The following is a 21,408-nucleotide window of genomic DNA, read 5'->3' on the forward strand; positions in this document are numbered from 1 at the left end:
GTAGAGAAAAGTGTGAGTGACTCACTGTTGGTGAGTGGGTGGTCAGGTACCAAGGCTCACTCCATGAGCAGGGGAGATAATAACACACCGTCTGTACATCTCCATTCCCATTTGGGCTTGAAAATAGTCGGCCTCCCCAGCTGTTAGTCATTACGCCTTGCGGTGTTGAGGAGGGAGGAGGCCCCCCCTCCGTCTGTCAGCAGGCAGATAAAGAGAGGAGGGCTTCATGCCATGTTTTTGTAGGCAAGTGTGCACCGCTCTGAAACTTGCAGTGCGGTTCATTAATCAGTATACTTGCAGGGTTTTATCTAGACTGCTGTCTTGTGGAGAAACAAGCAAGCAACACAAACTCCCTTGCTGCGATGCTAATGTTTCCCTGTAGTTAATAAACGAAAACACAACACTGCTCTCAGATGTGAAATGATTTCGTTCCAGTCATCCTCACAAATGTCTCGCATGTGGTACTTTGCCCCCGTTCCCTGTGCCGCCTTTGCAACAGAGTACTTATTGGCCGGAAATCCAGATCATCCTGGATGAGGGAAGGTGCTTGTTCTCTTTGTAAGAACATGAGAGATCATTAAAACTGTTCTGTTTTAAGGGAATGTGGCAGAGTTACTTTAGCAAATTCAGATGAGATGGGGTTATTCAGATGTAATCCCTGACTCTCCACTCCAAATTGGAATTACACAAAGACGTATAAATGGGAAAACTTGAGAGCTTGACCTTGTCCCATTGACCTCCCACTGCTACCAGAAGTGCTTATTCTCCACACCTTTTTTTTTTTTTTTTTCGGTAAATGCTCCATTGTGTGGATGTGGCTATGCCACGTTTGGAGCCATGTATAAATACTAATAGGCTACATTTACGAGACTGGCGCACATTTCTTCTATGGTTATATTCAAGGAACGGACTATTTACTCTCGATGGGTTTTTCTTCTTCCTTCCTCCCCCTACTCCCACAATCCCCTCCCCCCTCCACCTTTTTATATCGTGAACGCGCGCAATAGGCTGCTATTAAATGGGCGGACTCGGAGGCGCGGTCACGTTCAGAGCGGCTCCGGTGGGTTTGAGTGGCACATAAAAGTGCGCGAGCCACCGGCCGGCCGGCGGAACTCTACCTCTCCTCTATGAGACCGGATCGGAGCTGACTGACACCGGGGATCGGAACCAGAGCCGGTGACTCATCTGTAATTATTATTATTAGTAGTAGTAGTAATAGTAGTATTTTAAATCCTCAATCCAGCGCACATCGCCTGCACTGCATGATGTTTGTGCTGCTGTTATGTAAAACAAAACCCTTCTAGATTAACAGCTTGATAAGTAGCCTCGACTTTTCTTACTAATCAGTAAGCTTTTTTTTTTTTTTTTTTTAAAGAAAAGTCTAAAATCCCTATTAATAGTGGTTGTTTTTTCTTTTGGTTTTTTTTTTATGTGTGCTTTATGAGCTCTCTGACCTTTTTTCGGCATTTGTCTGCCTTTTAAGTTTATCCCGTACTGCGTTTCCACTGATTCAGCATTCATTGTATTTTTCTTCCCATAAAGGAACAAACCAGCTACAGTTTGAAGTCAACTGGTTGGATCTGGACATCCACTGTAGACATCAGGGAAAATCCAAGGTAAGCACACGTCCTGTGAAAAAGTTGAATAGGGCTGACCTGCCCGGATATATAATCTGTAGTTTACCGTTTTGCTTGCTTGCTGGAACTGCATGAGTGAGTCTTACCTTGTTTTTCGCTCTTCTACACAATACTTGACCCTTTTCCCCCTCTCCAAAAACCATAATTTGCTGCCGCCTCTTGTCTGACACAGTTGCTGGTTGGCTGCTTTATATTATATTTATGGATTTTTTTTTGTGCCTTTTCATTGAAATTATATTATTGCTATGAAATCTATATTTGACTTCTTTGCCTCCACCCAAACCCCCACACCCTCCTTTATTGCATTGATGTTTCCCAGAAGGTCACCCTCCTCCTCACCGCGGCCCATTGCGTGGGATGCTGGAGAGCAGAAGAGCGGGGGTGGAGATTTGATGCCACTTGGCAATATTAAAAGTTGTGGCGTAGTAAATCATGGGGGATTCAATCTTCAACTGCTGTTATGTCCCACCCCATCCCCCAGGCGAGGAGGAACCCCAGAGACCCAGGCGCTCAGAGATCATGGCCTCCCACCCAGCTCACATCTCCCCTGACAAGCGCTTCCTGATCTTCTTTGACTTCGACGAGACCATCGTGGATGAAACCAGCGATGACATGGTCGTGCAGGCCGTCCCGGGTCAGCACCTCCCCGGGTGGCTGACGGACACTTATCAGCCCGGCCGCTACAACGAATACATGCAGCGGGTGCTGGCCTACCTGGCGGAGCAGGGGGTCACCGAGAGCGACATACGCAGCGTCATGGAGAAGATACCGGCCACACCCGGTATGCTCACCCTCTTCCAGTTCCTCCGCAACCGGCCCGCGAAGGACTTTGAGGTGATACTGGTGTCCGACGCCAACACCTACTTCATAGAGTGCTGGCTCCGGCGCGTCGGGGCCCGCCAGCTGTTCCACCGCATCTTTTCCAACCCTGCGACCTTCAACAAGGACGGGCGGCTGGTGCTGCGGCCCTTCCACTCTCACGACTGCCCCCGGTGCCCAGACAACATGTGCAAGCAGGTGATCGTCAAGGACTACGTGGCCCGCAGGACGCAGGAGCGGGGGCGCCCGTACCAGAGGATCTTCTACGTCGGGGACGGAGCTAATGACTTCTGCCCCGTGCTCTCCCTCGGTCCCCGCGACGTGGCCTTCCCGCGGAGGGACTTCCCCATGCACCGGCTGATCACCGAGACCCACGAAGCCCAGCCAGGGGAGTTCAAGGCTGTCACGGTGCCTTGGGTGAGCGCGGAGGATGTGGTGCAGCGGCTCCGGAAACTGGTGGCAGATTAAAGGGTCACACACTTAGAGAGAGAGAGTGTAACACAGAGGGGGGTAATCAAGGGGCCAGCTGACACTTTAAGTCATATTCTCAGGTAAAATATTCCCAGAAATTGTTGTGGACGGCAATAAGATATTTGTACCATCTGCGAGGGTCATTGTGTCTATCTGGCAACCAACACGTGCCTCAGTCCAGAATCGCACGTTTTTGTTCCCCAGTCCTGAAATAGAAACCTGGTTTAATCATTAGACATCAAGACCTCAGCTGTTACCCAAAGTGGGGAATCAAATGTAATGATATAAGCATATTAAAGAATATTTCAGTATAACTATAAAGTTTGAAAGCATCCGATTAATAAATATCCTTCAGTGTGGAACATGGAGTGATTGTAAATGTTAAAGTGGGTCAGTGGTGTGAGGAATCACTGCGGCAGTCAATAAAAATCTTATAAATAACATGACAAATATATCAACCAATTGACTTAAGTGCTCCCGAATAGCAGCTATAACTGTTTTATTACAAACTGCACATTTTTGAATATGCAACATTAAATCCATTAAATAAAATTCAGACTTACACTGCCATGTGATGGCAAAGGGCATTGAAACTAACCAAACAGTATTTTTTACGTTCCCCAGACACTAACTTCTGTCTAATTGAGAACTGTATGAATGACCGTGTATCAAGAGTGTGTGTTTATGTTTATCAGTCTGTCTTTATTGTGTAGGCTTCGCCTACTGAAACTATCAACACCAGCAGGAATAAAGCCATCGACTGAAACTGTGTCTGTGTACTTTTTATCACATTGCCAGAATCCACGAGCAGCAGTGAACTCCCCCCAGATATCGTTCATAAAGGCGGGACATAGTGTCACATTTTCTGTTACAACGCTGACAACCGCTAGGATATCCCTCGTCTGAAAATTTTAGACGGCTTTAACTCCCATCACAAACTCATACGCACCCACAATTTGCATGCCATAACAATTACAAAGTCACTTGAAAGAGACTGCAATTAAAAACGGTCTTGAAATGACACCTGAAAGCCACATTAAAACCCAATAAACCAATGATTTTTTTTTCCAGAATGACGTCTTATACTTTCATATTCGTTAACAAAAGAATTTCATTCTTTATTAGAAGGCATGCCTGACTTTTAGTGTATAAAAATATTACAATATATGTCTTTACTTTCATCTCCTTTATCGCCTCACGAGCATATTCATGCGTGTCTAGTGCCCTCTTGTGGTTAAAGGTTGTAACTACATACGCGATGTTGTTAAGGTCTTCATTCAGGTCAGCGCTTAAGATTTAGGTCTACAACACGGTAACGTTTACATTTTCCGAGTCTTTCGGCTAATATATTCTAAAAGTAGTTATCAAAATAACTCTAAAAATAGAGGAAGTTGTAGTTACATATGGGGATCAACTGAGGGCAACAATTGCACACGGACGTCAGTGAAGATATAAAAAATAAAAACAAATCATTACATATATGCTCTGTGAGTACACACGTTTTATTTTGCAGCAAGTGTCATTTGTGGATGGTGAAGCGATGTAGCAATGAACCCTTCGTTTTGCAAACGTGTGCAGTAGTGGCTTTGTAGCCCAAATGGGGGCAGTAGTGAGCTTTAACATCCATTGTTAACCGCCTTCATATTAAACAGCTGAAGAAGAAAACCGGAAGCGTCTGGTGCGCATGGCGCTCTTTGAATAATATTTTCTCCTCTGCTTATAAACACAACTCTGTTTGCTCGAAATCGATAATTAAGTTATTCCTACAGGATACAGGTACGTGTATTTAGCAGCATGCAGCACTGAGTTATCTTTAACTAAAATCTCTGAACAACAACAACGTAACTCAAACGTCGCTTTCAAGCCATTCATTTCTGTGCTTGTTAGCCGGCTAGCACGGTCGTCTTAGGATCGCTAGTGCAGTAGTGGAAGAGCTGCTTATGTCAAACGGAAACGTCTTAGTCAAGATGCATTTTCTGTGCTGATTATCTGTGGACAGAAAACTCGAGTGAACTTGATAAAAGTAACTGAACTGCGACCCTGCATGCTATGCAGCGGTTAGCGTTAGCATTCGCTTTAGCGGTGACTTACAGTGACATATACTTTCTCATGAATGTTAACCGCCACTGGCAGACAACAAACAAGCCAAAGCTAACTTATATTAAAAGTAAATTTCATTTTCTAGTGAAGCATTAAAGTGAAGAAGTTACTGATGTGTTATTGATGACTCGGTGACACGTTGCGTTTTGGCTAACTTAAACAGCAATAAGATGCGTTACACATTTTAAATATCTCGTCTTTTTTTCCCTCTCCTATATATTTTTTCTGCTGAAACGTTATGCGTTTTGTATGCTACAGTGGATCGTATTTATTAAATGAACTTTGCCACCAAATTCAGTTGCTCATTGCTATATCAACCCCTCATTTAGTTCTCTGCGATATGGAGGCTGATTTGTATGACGAGTTTGGGAACTACATCGGTCCAGAGCTGGACTCTGACGACGATGATGATGACCTGGATGCAGAGGACAGAGACGTCGACGAGGTATGCTTAACACTCAAGAACCAGCAGTAATTACCAGGTAGTACTGAAGTTCGTGTTTGCAGTGTATACATGAGTTTGTGGTATTTACAATTTGCAGGGTGATGAAGATGACGAGGATGAGCCAGCGGATGCTGATGATGATGTCCCTGGCATGGAGGTGGTCCTGCATGAGGACAAGAAGTACTATCCTACAGCAGAGGAGGTCTATGGGCCTGAAGTGGAAACTATTGTACAGGAGGAAGATACACAACCACTTACAGGTAGGGCTGCTTAAATTGATCTAAAGATGAAGAAGAAAAAAAACCCATTGTTGACCAAAATCCAAGGTTTCTACATACAGAAAAGAGGTTTTTGCCTTCTCTCAATAGAAAATTACCAGCACCATGATTAACATTATTATAAATGTAAAGTGGCCATTATTTTAAAAATGGGTTTTAATTTAGTCAAGAATAAAAAAATAAGCTACAAAAAATGATAGGAAAATGCTTAGACTTCTGTCAAGTAACAGATGCTCATGGCTTTAACTTTATGAGGACCAATCATGCTTACATGTGTAGTCACTAACAAGAAACCCCGGTCTTGTCATCTTGGTCGAGCTGAACTTAACAGTGAATTTGGGTTTGTTAGGAAGCAGCATAAGTGGAAGAACATAGATGGATGAAAACAGGCGCAATAGTACACTGGGCAAAATTAAAGAAAAGTGTAAATGTTTTGAAAACCCACAGATTCACTCTCTGTATTTTCAGATACATTTTAACAGATGATTGAATTTTTCTGTACTGTAAACATAGTCAAGGAGTGCAGTCTTAAAAATGCTTCTTTTCATAATCCTGTACACAATATTGTCTTTTTACTCCTTCCAGAGCCGATCATCAAGCCTGTGAAGAACAAGCAGTTCACCCTGATGGAACAGGAGTTGCCTGCCACAGTTTACGATATGGAGTAAGAAATTTTCAAGTGTTTCGTTGCATCTGAAAATGCAATTCAGCGTTTCACAGACTGATCTCTTGTAATATTCTTTACACATTAGTCCATCTACATGCATTTACAGCGTGTCTTTGGCAAGCAGCATTAACCCTCTTCTCCCTCGCCAGATTTCTCGCAGATCTGATGGACGGGCCAGAGCTGATTCGTAACGTCACCCTCTGCGGTCACCTTCACCACGGCAAGGTTAGAGTCTGCCTTATTCCTGCTCGGGGCTCAGGCTTCTTTAAATATGCTCTTCCAGTCGTGGTCCTCCTCCAGCATGTAGCCAAGCGAACATGTGTTCGTAAGATGAAAAATTGAACAGATTTGGAACATTTTGGAGCATATGCTAATAACATGGCTGCACTTTAGAGCCATCTGTGGCTCACGGGAATCTAATGAATGTGTTTATTCCATTCAGACCTGTTTTGTGGATTGCCTGATTGAGCAGACACACCCAGAAATCAGGAAGAGAGATGATGTGGATGTGAGTGTTGTGTACAATAATTCAAAATGTTTGCAGTCTGTTATACATAGATTCTGTATATGACAGCTGAGACCAACATGATCTGTTACTTTTTCAGCTCCGGTACACAGACATCCTCTTTACCGAACAAGAGGTGAGTGGCTTGGTTTAACTGCTGTAATGCTACATAGCATTCATTACTAAATAATTCTATCAATATTTATAAGTATCCAGAGTCTATTTAGCCTGAATATCTTCTTTAGAAGACTGTATTGATGTTTCTCTTGCTTTTGCCTGATCCATATTTTTATAGAGAGGAGTTGGCATCAAAAGTACCCCTGTCACAATGGTCCTGCCTGACTCCAGAGGAAAATCCTACCTTTTCAATATAATGGATACACCAGGTATTGTATTCACATTGAATCCTTTAGTTGTTAGATGCATATTTTGAGGTTTTATAGAATGATCTAAAAGTTGCTGACAAAAAACATAAAATCTAACAAGTCTACTTTTGTGCTTGTCCTCCCATAGGCCATGTGAATTTCTCTGACGAGGTCACATCTAGCATCCGCCTCTCAGATGGCGTTGTCCTCTTCATAGATGCAGCAGAAGGAGTGAGTCAACTCCTATTTGCGGTTCTCCCAAACCAACACTATCTATATCTCTTTATGTCATTTTACATGTGTTCTTCAGCTGCCCATAGATCTCACAGATATTTGTGTATCTCTGCCCAGGTGATGCTGAACACAGAGCGTCTCATCAAGCATGCAGTTCAGGAGCGAATGGCGATCACCATCTGCATCAACAAGGTTGATCGTCTCATTCTGGAGCTCAAACTGCCGCCCACAGATGCTTATTATAAACTTCGCCACATTGTAGATGAGGTCAATGGTTTGCTGAGGTAATACTGGGAACCCCTCGCTAACAGTGTCTGAAGTGTGTGAAGCGTTTTATGTGATTTTTTTCCCCCCAAAGAAAATTACCATAAAAATATTTGTTAATAATAGATATTATTGTCTTGGTGTGTGTTAAGTTACTACGTTTAAATATTTTCTAATATGATATCTTGGTGGTATGAGGTAGTGTGAAGCTTGCCAGCACTGCGCTGCTGACAATAGCAGGATTCTTTATTTTGTCAGGTGGTAAACATGGTCGCAGCAAGAATTTCTTTTAAAGGAAAGCCACATTAATCTGTAACTGACCACCCAGTGACACTGGTTGCTGATTGGCTATTTCTCTTCCCTCTCAGCACATATTCTACAGATGAGAACTTGGTGGTGTCTCCTCTCCTTGGAAATGTCTGCTTTGCCAGCTCTCAGTACAGCATCTGTTTCACCCTGGGGTCCTTTGCAAAGATCTACTCAGATACCTATGGTGAGATGACTTTTGGGCTTATAAAGTAGTGAAATCAGTGCTTCACTACAGCAGTATTAATATATTGCTGTTTTTAACCATAAAGCTTTGTCTGAATAATGAACCTTGTGTATTTCTGCTATTTTGACCCAATTTAATTCATTTAAAACATGTAAATGCATAAGAAACATGGCATCCTTATATGGTTTATCTGTTTCAGTTTTTATGTGTTGTTTATTTTTTGTTAAATGAACCTTTTTTGTTTACATAGCATGGTTGATGAATTAAATAATTTCTGGTTTCTAAAGTACATTCGATAAGCTAAAACCATAAGATTACAAAATACTCTGAAGTTAGGGGGCTTTTAGGTTGTAAATCTAACAAGTGCTTATGGCTTTTACTGAAAGCTGATGTATAATATATCGTTTTGATATTTTTCTGTCTTGAAAAATAATCTTAACACACATGATTTTGATTTTTAAAATGGTTCAGGAAGCCTGAAAAACAAACGTCAGAACTGAAGAATCTTAGTTCAGTCTGGGGGGCTTCAAAGCTTCGACTTTCATGTGACCAGCCCTACAAAAAGCCATGACTTTATTTCATACACTGCACAGTTTCCTCTTACCCTTTCTCTCTCTGTTTGTAGGTGACATCAACTATAATGAGTTTGCCAAGAGGCTCTGGGGAGATATTTATTTCAACCCCAAAACGTGAGTAGCTAATGTGGATACGCAACTACGCTCTTAATACATCATTACTATTATTACTACTACAGCAGTTTTCTCCTCTTCCTAATTCAGTCGCAAGTTCACGAAAAAAGCTCCCAGTAGTAACTCCCAGCGCAGCTTTGTGGAATTTGTTCTGGAGCCTCTCTACAAGATCCTCTCACAGGTTCGATGCATTTAACGTCTTATTTATTTAATTTTTTTAACATATGCACAACCAGGTAGCTCGGTACATTCTGGCTGCAGGGAGGGTGGGATGAACTCGCAAAGCTCTGTGTGTAATCCTTACCTAAATCCTCTTTGTGCCTAGGTGGTTGGGGATGTGGACACGTCTCTCCCTCGAGTTTTGGATGAGCTTGGTATCCACCTGACTAAGGAGGAGCTGAAGCTGAACATTAGACCCCTGCTGAGGCTCGTCTGTAATCGCTTCTTTGGAGAGTTCACTGGTATTGCCCGATTTATTTATTTTGTTTTGTTTATATATATTATTCTTTCTTTTTTTTGAAACTTAAAATACTATACAGGCTTGTATGCCTGGCTGCGTGATCAATAAAGTATTAATAATACTATAGACTATTAGCTTGTCTGTATTTTGTAGCTGTAATCTGTAGATTAACGGTCATTCTTTAGAAAATCTGAGTCTCATATCTTCAGTACATCAAATCTTGGTGCTTTTCTTGCAGGCTTTGTAGACATGTGCGTGCAACACATTCCTTCACCACAAGAGGGTGCTAGGAACAAGATTGAGCACACCTACACCGGTGGTCTTGACTCAGACTTGGGGGAAGTCATGGCAGAGTGTGATCCTGATGTAAGTTTAATGGAAGGTCAGGTTTGTTGTGGGCTGAGAAGATGCAGCAGTTAATTACTAAAGGTGGCAGTCTCCCTCCAGTGGAATTCTTTCAGGTCTGATGCAAAAAAAGTCAAAGGGCTCCTTGAATTGCTCGAAAAACACAAATTGTTAATTGATACCTTTACTAAAAGTTATGTTCCAGTGGTTAAAACTTTCCACTTCTTCATCATTCCTCTTATGTTCTCATGTCTGTCGTCCTCAGGGTCCTCTGATGTGCCACACCACTAAGATGTACAGTACAGAGGATGGCGTTCAGTTCCATGCTTTCGGTCGGGTGCTGAGCGGGACCATTCAGGCAGGTCAGCCCGTCAAGGTCTTGGGAGAGAACTACACACTTGAAGATGAGGAGGACTCTCAGGTCTGCACTGTGGGGCGTCTCTGGATTTCTGTGGCCAGGTATACTTTTAAAGCTTGAATTCTTTGTTTTGTCGCAAATCAGGGATTGGTTATTAACATTTCAGTTCATCCCACTATTTTAGGTATCAGATTGAAGTGAATCGAGTGCCCGCCGGCAACTGGGTTCTCATTGAGGGCTGTGACCAGCCGATCGTCAAGACCGCCACAATCACAGAGCCCAGAGGGAACGAAGAGGTGGGAGATCGGCAGAAAAATATGCCCAACGTCTTAAAAAAAAAAAAAAAAGAGTCAAATCCAGATTCTCATGTTTTTTTTAAACTTTGCCTTTTAGGCTCAGATTTTTAGGCCGTTGAAGTTCAACACAGCATCAGTCATCAAGATCGCAGTGGAGCCAGTGAATCCATCAGAGCTGCCCAAAATGCTCGACGGACTGAGGAAGGTCAACAAGAGCTATCCTTCTCTCACCACAAAGGTATGACATCACACATATATCAATAATTTTCTTCTTTTCTTTTTTTAAAATAACAGCCTGAGCCTGTTATTTTAAAGTCAGCATGTTTTAAAAGATTTCATTGTAGTTTTACCTTTGAAAGGACAAACATTGGAAGTGTCGCTGCTCCAGACTGTAATCTAAACAACAGTTAAATGAATTGACTGGTGTGTTTGTCTTTCAGGTGGAGGAGTCTGGAGAGCATGTCATCTTGGGGACAGGAGAGCTTTACTTGGACTGCGTCATGCACGACTTGAGGAAGATGTACTCTGAAATCGACATTAAAGTAATTTTTCCTCCGCATTGCTTTACTAATGATGTACAACTCGTGGCATTTATTTCACGTCTCGTAATGACAACTTTAGGGACCACGAGAATTAGTAAGAAAATTTAAATGATGAGATTTAGTTTTTGCTGCAATTTCCCTGGAGGTTATTAGGCTGGAATGTTCGTCTGTTAAAGGGGAGGAAACGGTGTGTTATCCTCTCCGCTGCCAACCCAGATGTGCTTTGATGTTTTTGAAGAAGGTTTTTTTTTTGTGGTTTTTATTTATTTTTTTGGTAGAAAAATGAAATATTACTTAAAGACAGTACACACGAGTAAAATCATTGCTTTCTATTTGTAATTTCGCTCCTCGTCCCCCCTCAGGTTGCCGACCCTGTTGTGACTTTCTGTGAAACAGTTGTGGAGACATCGTCCCTGAAGTGCTTCGCTGAGACGCCCAATAAAAAGTACGTGTCGAGGGTAATATTTTTAGATCTTATCCAAACAAACAACAGCATGAGGGCAGTCTGGGATAGATTATTAATATAATTCAGAGCACCCGGCTCTAAAATAATTTTCTTTTTTAGTTTTAAAGTTTGAAATCAAATGCATGCTGTTTTGCAGTTTGTAGTGTTTGATGTTGAGAAGTTAAATATGCGCACTGTTCAGAGTGTTTCAGTCAGTCTTTCCCTTGAGCTGAGTGTCTCTCCAACCCATAATTAGTGATTGATAGATGTATGATATGATTGACAGGAATAAGATCACCATGATTGCCGAGCCCTTGGAGAAGGGGCTGGCCGAGGACATCGAGAATGAAGTAGTGCAGATATCTTGGAACAGGTAGGTGAAGACATTACTCTTATCCTCACACGTATAGAAGATAGAATGAACTTTCAATGAACTAAAACGATGTAATTTACTTTTTTATTTTAGACGTGTTGATTTCTTCCTTTTCCTTCTATGATACCAGGGTTATAAAATACTCAATATTTCAGCGCCATCCTGACCAATATTTTATTTTCATTTATCCTATTGTAAAAGTCTACAGTCAAGCGGCGCTTCACAAATCTAAATAGTTTACAACATGGAAACTGCTGGCAACACTCAAGAAACAGAAACAGATGAAATTTAGATTTTCCAGAAAAGACCTAAAAAGGAAAGAAATGCCCAGTTGATTAATGGTTTGGGTTTTTTTTATTTATAAATGAAAGTAAAATGAATCATGCCAGAATGGTGGGCACATAGAATGAAAAAGGAAGGAAAGAAAGGGTTCATGATCCAAACAATACCACATTATCTATCAAACGCAGTGAAGGCAGTGTTATGTTAGCGGAATGCACGGCATCCAGAGGAACTTGGTCACTGATAGCTACAGATTTTTTTGACTGCAGCAAGAAGTAGCAAGATGTGTTTTTAAGTTATAGAACTATAGTTTCTGCTCACATTCAGTTAAATACTGCAAAACTGATTTGAACATTACAAGAAAAGATGCAGAAAAATGCATTGGAGCAGCTTTTTAAGGCAAAAGACATGCACGTGTTCTTAGATGGCTAACTCGGTCACCTGACCTTAATATGGCTATGAGTATGATTTATTTTTAGGTTTTTTGTATATATATATTTATTGAAGAAAAAAAGGACTTGTTACAATAAGGTGCATTGATATTATTTAGTCGCCCCCCCCCCCCCAAAAAAAAAGAGAAAAAAAAAAAGGAAAAGATTTTTTCTTAGTCCTTTTGTTTTACATTCTGATAGCGAAAAAATGAACTCGGTGGCTTGACAGTGTATACATAATGCAGCATGTTCAACCTTTTTACAAAGAATGCATTAGGTACATATTATGAAGTTAGGGTAAGGGTCAACCTGACATTGTACGATACATGGGAGATACACCAATTCAGGGCTGGTCTTACCTAAATTCAGGGCGGATGGGGGACACAAAGCTAATCCAGTTATTCCATATTTTGTAGAATTTGTCTTTTTGAATTTTTAAAAAGAATGTCAATTTTCCATTTCAAATATTTCAAAAAACACATTAAACCAATCAAGTGTTGGCGGAGTTGGATTTAACCACTTTCTGGTTATTGTTTTTTTGCTGGCCGCTAATAGCGGACCGAGCCAGCAACCAAGCCCAAGTACAAATTTACAAAATTAATGTCAAATTTTATCTTAAAAACCTCACACAGAGTTTTATGAATTCCCAGCCAGTAATTTTTTAAGTTAGGGCAGTCCCAAAAGATATGATAATGATGTGCCTCTCCTGATCCACATCTTCTCCAGCATTCTGCTGTCCCATTTTTATATTTAGAGAGTATGATTTTTCATTTATTTATCTATTTATTTAGATTACTGAAGCCAAAACTAAAAGCACAAGGCCAGGAAAAGCATCTCAAGAGAGAGAACTCTTCTTTTTTTTGTGCCAGACTTTATACAATCAATGCTGGTATTTTACATTAAGGTATTAAAAATAATCCATGCATTTAAAATTTGGACAAACATTTTACAGTTGGTTCTATTGGTTTGTCGATTTTTCTAGCGCTTGCACAAATGAAGGGACACTGTATTAACAAAAATAAATAAATCTCAACGGTCAATGAAAGTCTATATTTTAGTCACATCTTAATTGCCTCTTATGTTTATTTTTCTTTAAAATGTATTACTGGTATTCAGGACTATTGGGTGTAGGAAATGTGAAATACAAAAGCAGCTACTGTCACCAATATATCTATTTAAAGTGTATATAAACAACTTTCTGTATTTTAATATTAAGGCAATATGAAGAACAAACTGAATGTATGTCTTCATTTTTTTTAAAAAAATCCTCCATGCTGTATTGATCAAGTCACTTACAGTAATTGAATCATTCACTAAAAGCATGGATGAATTTCCTCCTCTCTGACATGATTACATGCATGAGTGAGTATGGTGCTCGAGAGAGGCTTCCAGTCAGTACATGTCTGAGCTCATTGGTACCCAGCAGAGCCAGCATGGGATACTCTTCCTCTTCCATTAACCCCTTTACCCCCCAGCGAGCCAATATCTTTAATGTTACACAGTTGCACAGTGGTGCAGCCCTCCTTTCAACTGGGCTCTGTTCTTTTCTCATGACAGGAAGAAGCTGGGAGAGTTTTTCCAGACCAAGTACGACTGGGATTTGCTGGCTGCCAGATCTATTTGGGCCTTCGGACCAGACACTACAGGACCAAACATTCTTGTAGACGACACACTGCCTTCTGAGGTGAGGTTTTAATTCAGCCATGCAGCTCAGTCACAACAGTGTGTGCGCCTGTTTGTCTATGCAAAGATTTAATGCTAGACGCTTCTTCCTACTTGAGCACAGACTCTTCAAAACAAAATAAAACTCTTTGACAGTTTAAAAAAGCATCCGATAACAAAACAGAAAATGGGGCTTTTAAAAGCACAAAATTCAAATTGTTTTTATGCAAAATAATTTGTCATTTGAAAAGCTGAAGCCCTTTGAGTATTTGGCAGTTTGACTTTTTTCAGTCTTGCCGAAATTCATGCATTAACAATAGAAACCTAGAGGAGCGTACTTGCACCAAATCTCAAAATCCCCCATATTCATATGGCCATCTAGATCTGAATTAGTTTGTAATACTTCAAGGTGATGACACTATTTTTTCACTTTTCAAATTAACATTTGTGTATATGAGATATGGTCTCGTTTTTGCTCGATTCCAATCAGGAATTTTAATCACTTCTAAACTGGTCCAAGGTCCACATCTGGTTAAAAAAAAAATCATGCAAATGAGCACAGTTTTTTGAGTAGCTTAGAGACCGACAGACCGAACCAATCAGAACTTGTTGGCAGAGCTCTTAAACCAGGGGTCTCAAACTCCAGTTCTCGAGGGCCGCTGTCCTGAAAACTTTTCCATGTGTCCTTGTTGCAACTCACCTGAATACAATTAGCAGGTTATTAGCAAGACTCTATAGAACTTGACTGCATGCTGAGGTGGCAATTCAGCCATTTGATTCATGTTACAGCAGCTCATGAGTGAACGAACACGGTGCAATAAAATAACTTTTGGAAGTACATTTTTCCAAACACTTACATTTACTTAAATTTACTTGAGTAGGCTTTGGGGTTGCCACTTCAGCGTGCAGTCAAGTTTTGTTCTCTCTGAATAAATTAGTAGGTCATTACCTACTAATTTTATTCAGGTGTGTTGCAACAGGGACACATGGGAAACTTTCAGGACAGCGGCCCTCGAGGACTGGAGTTTGAGATCCCTTCCTTAAACTATGCCGTTATATGAAATTTGTGACAGTAGTTTAGTTATCGATGATTCATTTTAATTTTTATTATATAAGATAAAAAAAATACATTTCAAAGAAACAAAAGTTTAGAACATCCACTCTTGGCTAGCTGTGCTTAGTTTCTACCTGTCAAATCATACAAGGATATTGAACTGTGAAGGTTTTAGCCAATCCTCCATCAACTTGTGTTTCACCTCCAGGTGGACAAAGCACTGCTTGGTTCAGTCAAAGACAGCATTGTGCAGGGCTTCCAGTGGGGCACCAGGGAAGGGCCTCTGTGTGATGAACGTAAGTTCTCTCTTTGACCCCCACACCACTGAAACACGCTGCTTCTATGGAGAAAATCTTTGTTTTGTTTGGATTGCATCTGGTGCTGGAATTTCCTCCTAACCTTGTAGAAACTGTACACTGTCAAAATGTGCCTTTCCTCATCAGTGTTATCTAACCATAACCGTGTGTTTTGCTGCCTTCAGCCATCAGAAATGTCAAGTTCAAGATCCTGGACGCGGTCATAGCTCAGGAGCCTCTCCACAGAGGAGGAGGTCAGGTCATCCCAACAGCAAGGAGAGTGGTGTACTCTGCCTTCCTCATGGTGAGCTCATTCTTCCCCCGATCCCCATTCTTCTCATCTGCCATCAGCTTCTCCAGTTTTTCCTTTCACCCGCACTTTCTTTAATGTTCCATTACCTTGATTAGAATATGGATCTTTGCTGATGTGTGGTCTTTTTAATTGCAGTGTGATAACATTTCTCTTTCATGATGTTGGCTTCTTTCCTCATCTTCTTTGGCTTGTATGCTGCTGTTTTCATAAATCTGTCAGTCAGCTATACATGCCATTGCCGTATTTTTTTTTTCTCCAGGCTTTTGGCTTTAATGTATACTGTCCCTTATGTCTCAGGCCACTCCGAGGTTGATGGAGCCATATTACTTTGTAGAGGTTCAGGCTCCAGCTGATTGTGTGTCTGCAGTTTACACAGTGCTGGCTCGAAGGAGGTTTGTCTGTTTTCTTTATATCGATGTAGGGTTTAGTGCAAAGCAGTGCAAATATTAGTAAATACAAATTCCTTCTGCTTTTTAATTATTGGTGTCGTGTTTGTCATTGATCAGGGGTCACGTCACCCAGGATGCACCGATTCCAGGCTCTCCTCTCTACACAATTAAGGCTTTCATCCCAGCCATCGACTCGTTCGGCTTTGAGACGGACCTTCGCACACACACACAGGGTCAGGCCTTTGCTCTGTCTGTGTTCCACCACTGGCAGGTAAGATTTAAAGACATTAACTTGCTTTCCAGCTGATGTTTGTTCAGTAAAGTCAGGAACAACGTCAGTGAAAATCCAGGTGGAAATGCTAAGAAAACGCAGACATTCAAGGAGCTTTGGAGACGTCCAGAGGTGTCAGACTTACACATGGAGTTTGGTATGCGCTGTACTTTAATACAAGTAAAGAAAAAGCTTAGATTCATTGAGAATGAAATAACGGCCAACCCTCACCTGCTTTCATCTGAGGAGCGGAATAAGCTTTTATCAAAACAGACAAAAAAAACACCCCAAACATACGGTTAATTTGTGAATTTCATAGTGAATATTCGCTAAACGACAGCGTGATTTTTGGTTCGTCTGCTGAAACCCATGCACTTACTCGCGCGCACAAACTCTGACACCACATAAAATTATGGCAGCTTGTGCAGCAGAGTGACCCACGTCGTGCACATGTCTGCCACTCTGGTTAAAACGCTTTTGATGTGGAGTAGAGGGGAGTGTTGAGTCATTACGTTTTAAGTATAACGTGGCTGTCCGGGTATCTTTCTGCACATGTCTGACATGTGTTTGTGTCTGCACTCTGCAGAGCTGTGTCAGGGAAAATTAACTCTACTTAGTGTAGATTAATAGTTTGCTGCTCTGAAATTAATCTGAAAGAAAAAAGGATTATCCTGGATGGAAATATTAAGTATTTTTTATACTCCTAAGTTTTGTTTTATCCTCTTGAGGTGAAAATGAAAGTGTGACAAGAAGCTAGGCATGAGTTATTTATTCATAAGCTTGTTGAAATACTGTAAAAAGATGTATTATAGGTACACTGATCCTTTGGGACATGAAAAATAAATGAAACCCACTGATGACAAATGCACACAGGGTTTTTTTTCCCTCCCTCGTAACTTATTTCAGTCAACATGTTAGGTTTTGTATTGTGTGTAGTTTTTTTTCCCTGAGAATATAAATTACCCTTCATGTTTTAGGGCAGTTACCAACTCAGATTTCCCCTGGGAAGATTCCTGATTTTATTTTCATTTTTAAAACTGCTGCAGAAATATTTTGATATTTTGCAATTATGTGAACCAGTGTGATGAATTATTTCCACCTAGCTCAGTTGTAGATTGTTTCGAGAAACCCTCCCTCAAAAAACAAGGATTTCTTTCCCCCCAGCGGACTTCCAAGATGAAGTACCAATCACCACGACCACCTATCCTTAAATGACTCTTCAAAAGGCAGCCTCTCTGTCTGTAACCGATACAATCAACACTATGAATGTTCACTGCTGACTAGTCCTGCCAGCACATATAGATTCAGCTGTCCCAGATAATAAGAATATAGCACAGTGAGCTATGCTGTTTGCCGCATTTAACTCAAGAGGCTATATTGTGCCTCCCTCATTAGTTTGATCATGTAGTGCCAGTATTGGCATGCTATCAGTGCGCTGCTGACTTATTCTTGTTCGAGGCTCCCATCCATCTGTTGATTAGGCTTCAGCCATGCTATTGATGATATTTTTCCCCTTTTCCTCTACTTTTAATCTCCCCTCGAGGCTGAGAAAGTCTTAGCTACTTGCCTCACACTACTTACTTCAGATTCAAGCTTTCCTCTTCCTCCTGGATTTAGGAACTGTATCACATCTCACTAAAAACTTTCAAAGGTTATCCAGTGAGTTAGTGGATTTAGTAAATTGTTTAAAAACCTTCAAACTAATTTCTTCCGACTCAACCTGTTAACAAGACGCTGATGCCATGTCAGGTCACAGACGAAAAGAGTGACAGCACTTTCACGTTGCGCTTTCCATCATGTTGATGGACGCACCCCTGACTCAGTAACAAAGGGACAGACTTGCAACTGAATCAGATATTTAATGAAATGCCCACTCAGCTTGTTAATGCTCTGAGTTTGATGTGCTTCGTGTTGTCAGATTATTTCACAGATTGTGCACGGTTGAGTGAAAAGGGGAAGAATTCCCATGTTGACCAGTCACAGCTGCCATTTGCTCTTTCTCTCTTTATTTTTCACCATGACGATCGTGTTTGTCTTTCAGATTGTGCCCGGTGACCCTCTAGATAAGAGCATTGTGATCAGGCCCCTCGAGCCTCAGCCTGCCCCCCATCTAGCCAGAGAGTTCATGATCAAGACCCGAAGACGCAAAGTGAGCCTTTTGACCACTTGTTCATCAATACTTCTATAAAATGTGCTTGTAAATTGTCTTATTTTCTTTATGATATCTAATTTTTTTTTGGTTCTCCGAAGGGCCTGAGCGAGGATGTGAGCATCAGCAAGTTCTTCGACGACCCTATGTTGTTGGAGCTGGCCAAACAAGACGTGGTGCTCAACTATCCCATGTGAGATCGCAGCATTCACTGCAAACTCCAGCAACACCACCAAGACCTCTGCTGCTCAATGAACAGCAAATCCTGCTTGTTTTAGAAGTTGTGGGATATAATGTTGCTACACCTTACCCATTGCAGAGCAGCTGTAGTTGTCAAACATTGCAGAAGTTTGTTACTTCATCAATCTCTTGTATTTTTATTTTTTATATGTACAAACTGTCATTGTTTTTGTAGAGGAAAAAGAGACATTTGGTGTTCGATCTGGCGTATGTCTGAATAAAAGTTTGTAAGTCAGAGGTTGAGATGTCTGGTTCTTTCTAGTGCTGCAATCTTTTAACATCATTTTACATTTCAAAGTCGACGTATGGGTGTATTGGATTTGAAACACCTGGGTGGGAATCTTCAGTGTTTGTGTCTGTGGGTGAAAATGTTGCTTAGTTGGACTTTTTGCTGATGGCTTGAGTGAGCGGTGCGTGTCTGTCTGGAACACAGTGTGGGCAGTGACTGATAGGTTGTGGGATGATTTGAGGCAGCCAGGCAGGAAGCAAAGGTTAGGGTCACATGACCAAATAAAAGGGGGAACAAAGGAATGATGGAGCATATCAAAGGAGACAGATGTCATTGGATTAAATGTTTGGTCTTCCTTCATCTTGAGTGTGTGCTGTAAACTTAAAAGGCCACAGGAAGTGACACAACCCAACAAATGACTTCTTCCTATGGATGTAGTTTCAATGGTGTGTAGAGAATGTGGAGTGGCTCAGGTAATTTCAGGTAATTAGACGAAGGGGTAGGGTTGTCCAAATTGGTGTCAGGCTAATCAGCAGTACATTTACAGTAAAATAAAATCGGCCGGCTGTGTAACTTTTCTGTAGCTGGGAAGTTGTGTGAATTCAAATTTAACAGGAAGGAGCTAAGAATGTAAAATGAACAATGCCAGGATTTTTTTTTTTAAAGCTGTCAATAATTTATATAATGCTGTTATATAAAATCCACTTTAATGATGTGATTGGGTTTTTAAGGATGCTTCATAAATCATAAATCCATATATAATAGTTTCTAAAGACCCTGGTTATGAGTTTTCAATTGCCCAAGTATATTAAGAGCTCATCTATAGGCAGGATCAAATTTGGCAAACAATACAAACTGCCTTCTCAACTGATGGGATCACCAGAAGTCAGTTTATGTAACTTACAGAGTATAGCATTACTTAAATGCAGGTTTGATATTTTTGGGGGGTTTTTGTATGGGAATTGTTTTCCAAAAGTTTGGTGGTGCAGTATCCCAAAGAACTCCTTCTGAAAAATCCAATAAAAGCATGAAGAACTGCCTGCAACTCAGCATTTAGGAGACCGTCTTTTTGAGCAGTTTAAAGTTACACAATGAGTGATCCTCCAGCCAAATCAGCAGCAGAGAAGTGGATAATGCTGCAGGAGCAGTTTGAGAGGCACCGTCTGCTGTGAAACTTGATTTCAAACTGACCACAGCCACTGCTCTTGGTGAAAGATGAAACTTTCAAGCCTGTAGGGTGTAAGCATTTGAACATAAAACATATATACTGAGTACATTATCACTCTAAAGAGCAGCTTTTAACTTCACTTCAGGACACATTGGTTTGCGTATCTTGTCACACCTTCGGAGCACAGCAGTGTCTGAACAGCTCGGTCCTTCATCACTCACCACTGACAATCCCTCAAACAGTCCCGGAGGTGATGGAGATTGGGAAGGTTAGCCCTGGAATAGGAAGAGTTGAAAATGGCAAGCTACTTTTGACATTTGGACTGAATGTCAATCCTGTTCAGGGTGACAAGTGATTTTTGTGTATTTATTTATTTTTGGCAAACGTGGGTAGATAGCAGGGGTAAGGGTAGGGGTGGGGTGGGGGTTTCTCTGCCCTTTACAAATGCTTCAGGGTAGGAGAATTGAAAGGAATTGGATATTTGTGAACAAGAACTCACTTCCTCATCGATGTATTTAGATGCAGGTTCTGTCAGAGGTTTATATCCAGTTACCTCTGTTCTATAAGAATATGATCAACTCTGCATTTGTTAAGTAAGCGTGCACTCAGACACGGTCCCATCACTCCTCCCTTATGTGCTGGCGTGAGATCGTGCCTGGCCCCGGGCGCAGAGACGGATGGCAGCAGTTCTTGCCGGTCTGAACACAAGGCCCCGGAGCAGTCATTACAATCTGTGGTCCCTGTGCTAAATATAGACAGGAGCAAGGTTCTGCCGTGTTATAGGGCCAACTAGGGGCACTCTCCTCCTCCTCAGTCAGGCCTTTTCCTTTGCATCTTCGTCTAATTTCAACATCTCATCAGTCGCCCATTCCCACAGTTTGTCCGTCCTCTGCTCTTACTTTTTTATTCGTGCTGTTCTTTCTCACTGCAACTACACACCTCTCAGGCTCTGCCATGTGTCTATGACTCAATCACACTTGTCTCTTCCTGCTAACATCATGAGCGAATCTCTCCCTCTGGATTATCCGGCACAACGTGGACAGCTATAGGCACTGAGAGTCCAGGCAGACAGTTTCATAATAAGAATCTGTTTATAGCGAAGATGTAGCCACAATTATCTACTCGCTGAAGGAAGATG

At 41.3% G+C, this 21,408-nt stretch overlaps 2 protein-coding genes across 5 annotated transcripts; both read left to right on the forward strand.

Moving 5' to 3' along the window:
• Positions 1-1,031: 1,031 nt before the first annotated feature.
• Positions 1,032-3,685, forward strand: phospho1 (phosphoethanolamine/phosphocholine phosphatase 1). 4 transcript variants are annotated; one of them, XM_006798288.2, is made up of 3 exons: positions 1,032-1,187; positions 1,543-1,616; positions 1,957-3,685. In XM_006798288.2, the coding sequence occupies exon 3, from the start codon at positions 2,070-2,072 to the stop codon at positions 2,922-2,924; it is 855 nt and encodes a 284-aa protein (XP_006798351.1). In that variant the 5' UTR covers positions 1,032-1,187; positions 1,543-1,616; positions 1,957-2,069; the 3' UTR covers positions 2,925-3,685. The 4 variants fall into 4 exon arrangements, with proteins under 4 accessions (XP_006798351.1, XP_006798353.1, XP_006798352.1 ...); XM_006798290.2 differs by having other exon boundaries at positions 2,119-3,685; XM_006798289.2 differs by having other exon boundaries at positions 1,032-1,176.
• Positions 3,686-4,584: 899 nt separating this feature from the next.
• Positions 4,585-19,108, forward strand: eftud2 (elongation factor Tu GTP binding domain containing 2). Its single transcript, XM_006798292.3, has 28 exons — positions 4,585-4,703; positions 5,357-5,472; positions 5,570-5,732; positions 6,336-6,414; positions 6,567-6,642; positions 6,860-6,925; positions 7,023-7,058; positions 7,218-7,308; positions 7,436-7,518; positions 7,639-7,805; positions 8,154-8,278; positions 8,904-8,967; positions 9,058-9,148; positions 9,293-9,428; positions 9,666-9,793; positions 10,038-10,231; positions 10,315-10,426; positions 10,524-10,664; positions 10,867-10,968; positions 11,331-11,413; positions 11,700-11,786; positions 14,057-14,183; positions 15,424-15,511; positions 15,697-15,815; positions 16,122-16,216; positions 16,331-16,484; positions 18,526-18,633; positions 18,735-19,108. The coding sequence occupies exons 2-28, from the start codon at positions 5,368-5,370 to the stop codon at positions 18,828-18,830; spliced, it is 2,916 nt and encodes a 971-aa protein (XP_006798355.2). The 5' UTR covers positions 4,585-4,703; positions 5,357-5,367; the 3' UTR covers positions 18,831-19,108.
• The last annotated feature ends 2,300 nt before the right edge of the window (positions 19,109-21,408 follow it).

This window comes from Neolamprologus brichardi, chromosome 4 (assembly GCF_056152115.1).
Source record: "Neolamprologus brichardi isolate AB-2024 chromosome 4, ASM5615211v1, whole genome shotgun sequence".
Taxonomy (NCBI): domain Eukaryota; kingdom Metazoa; phylum Chordata; class Actinopteri; order Cichliformes; family Cichlidae; genus Neolamprologus; species Neolamprologus brichardi.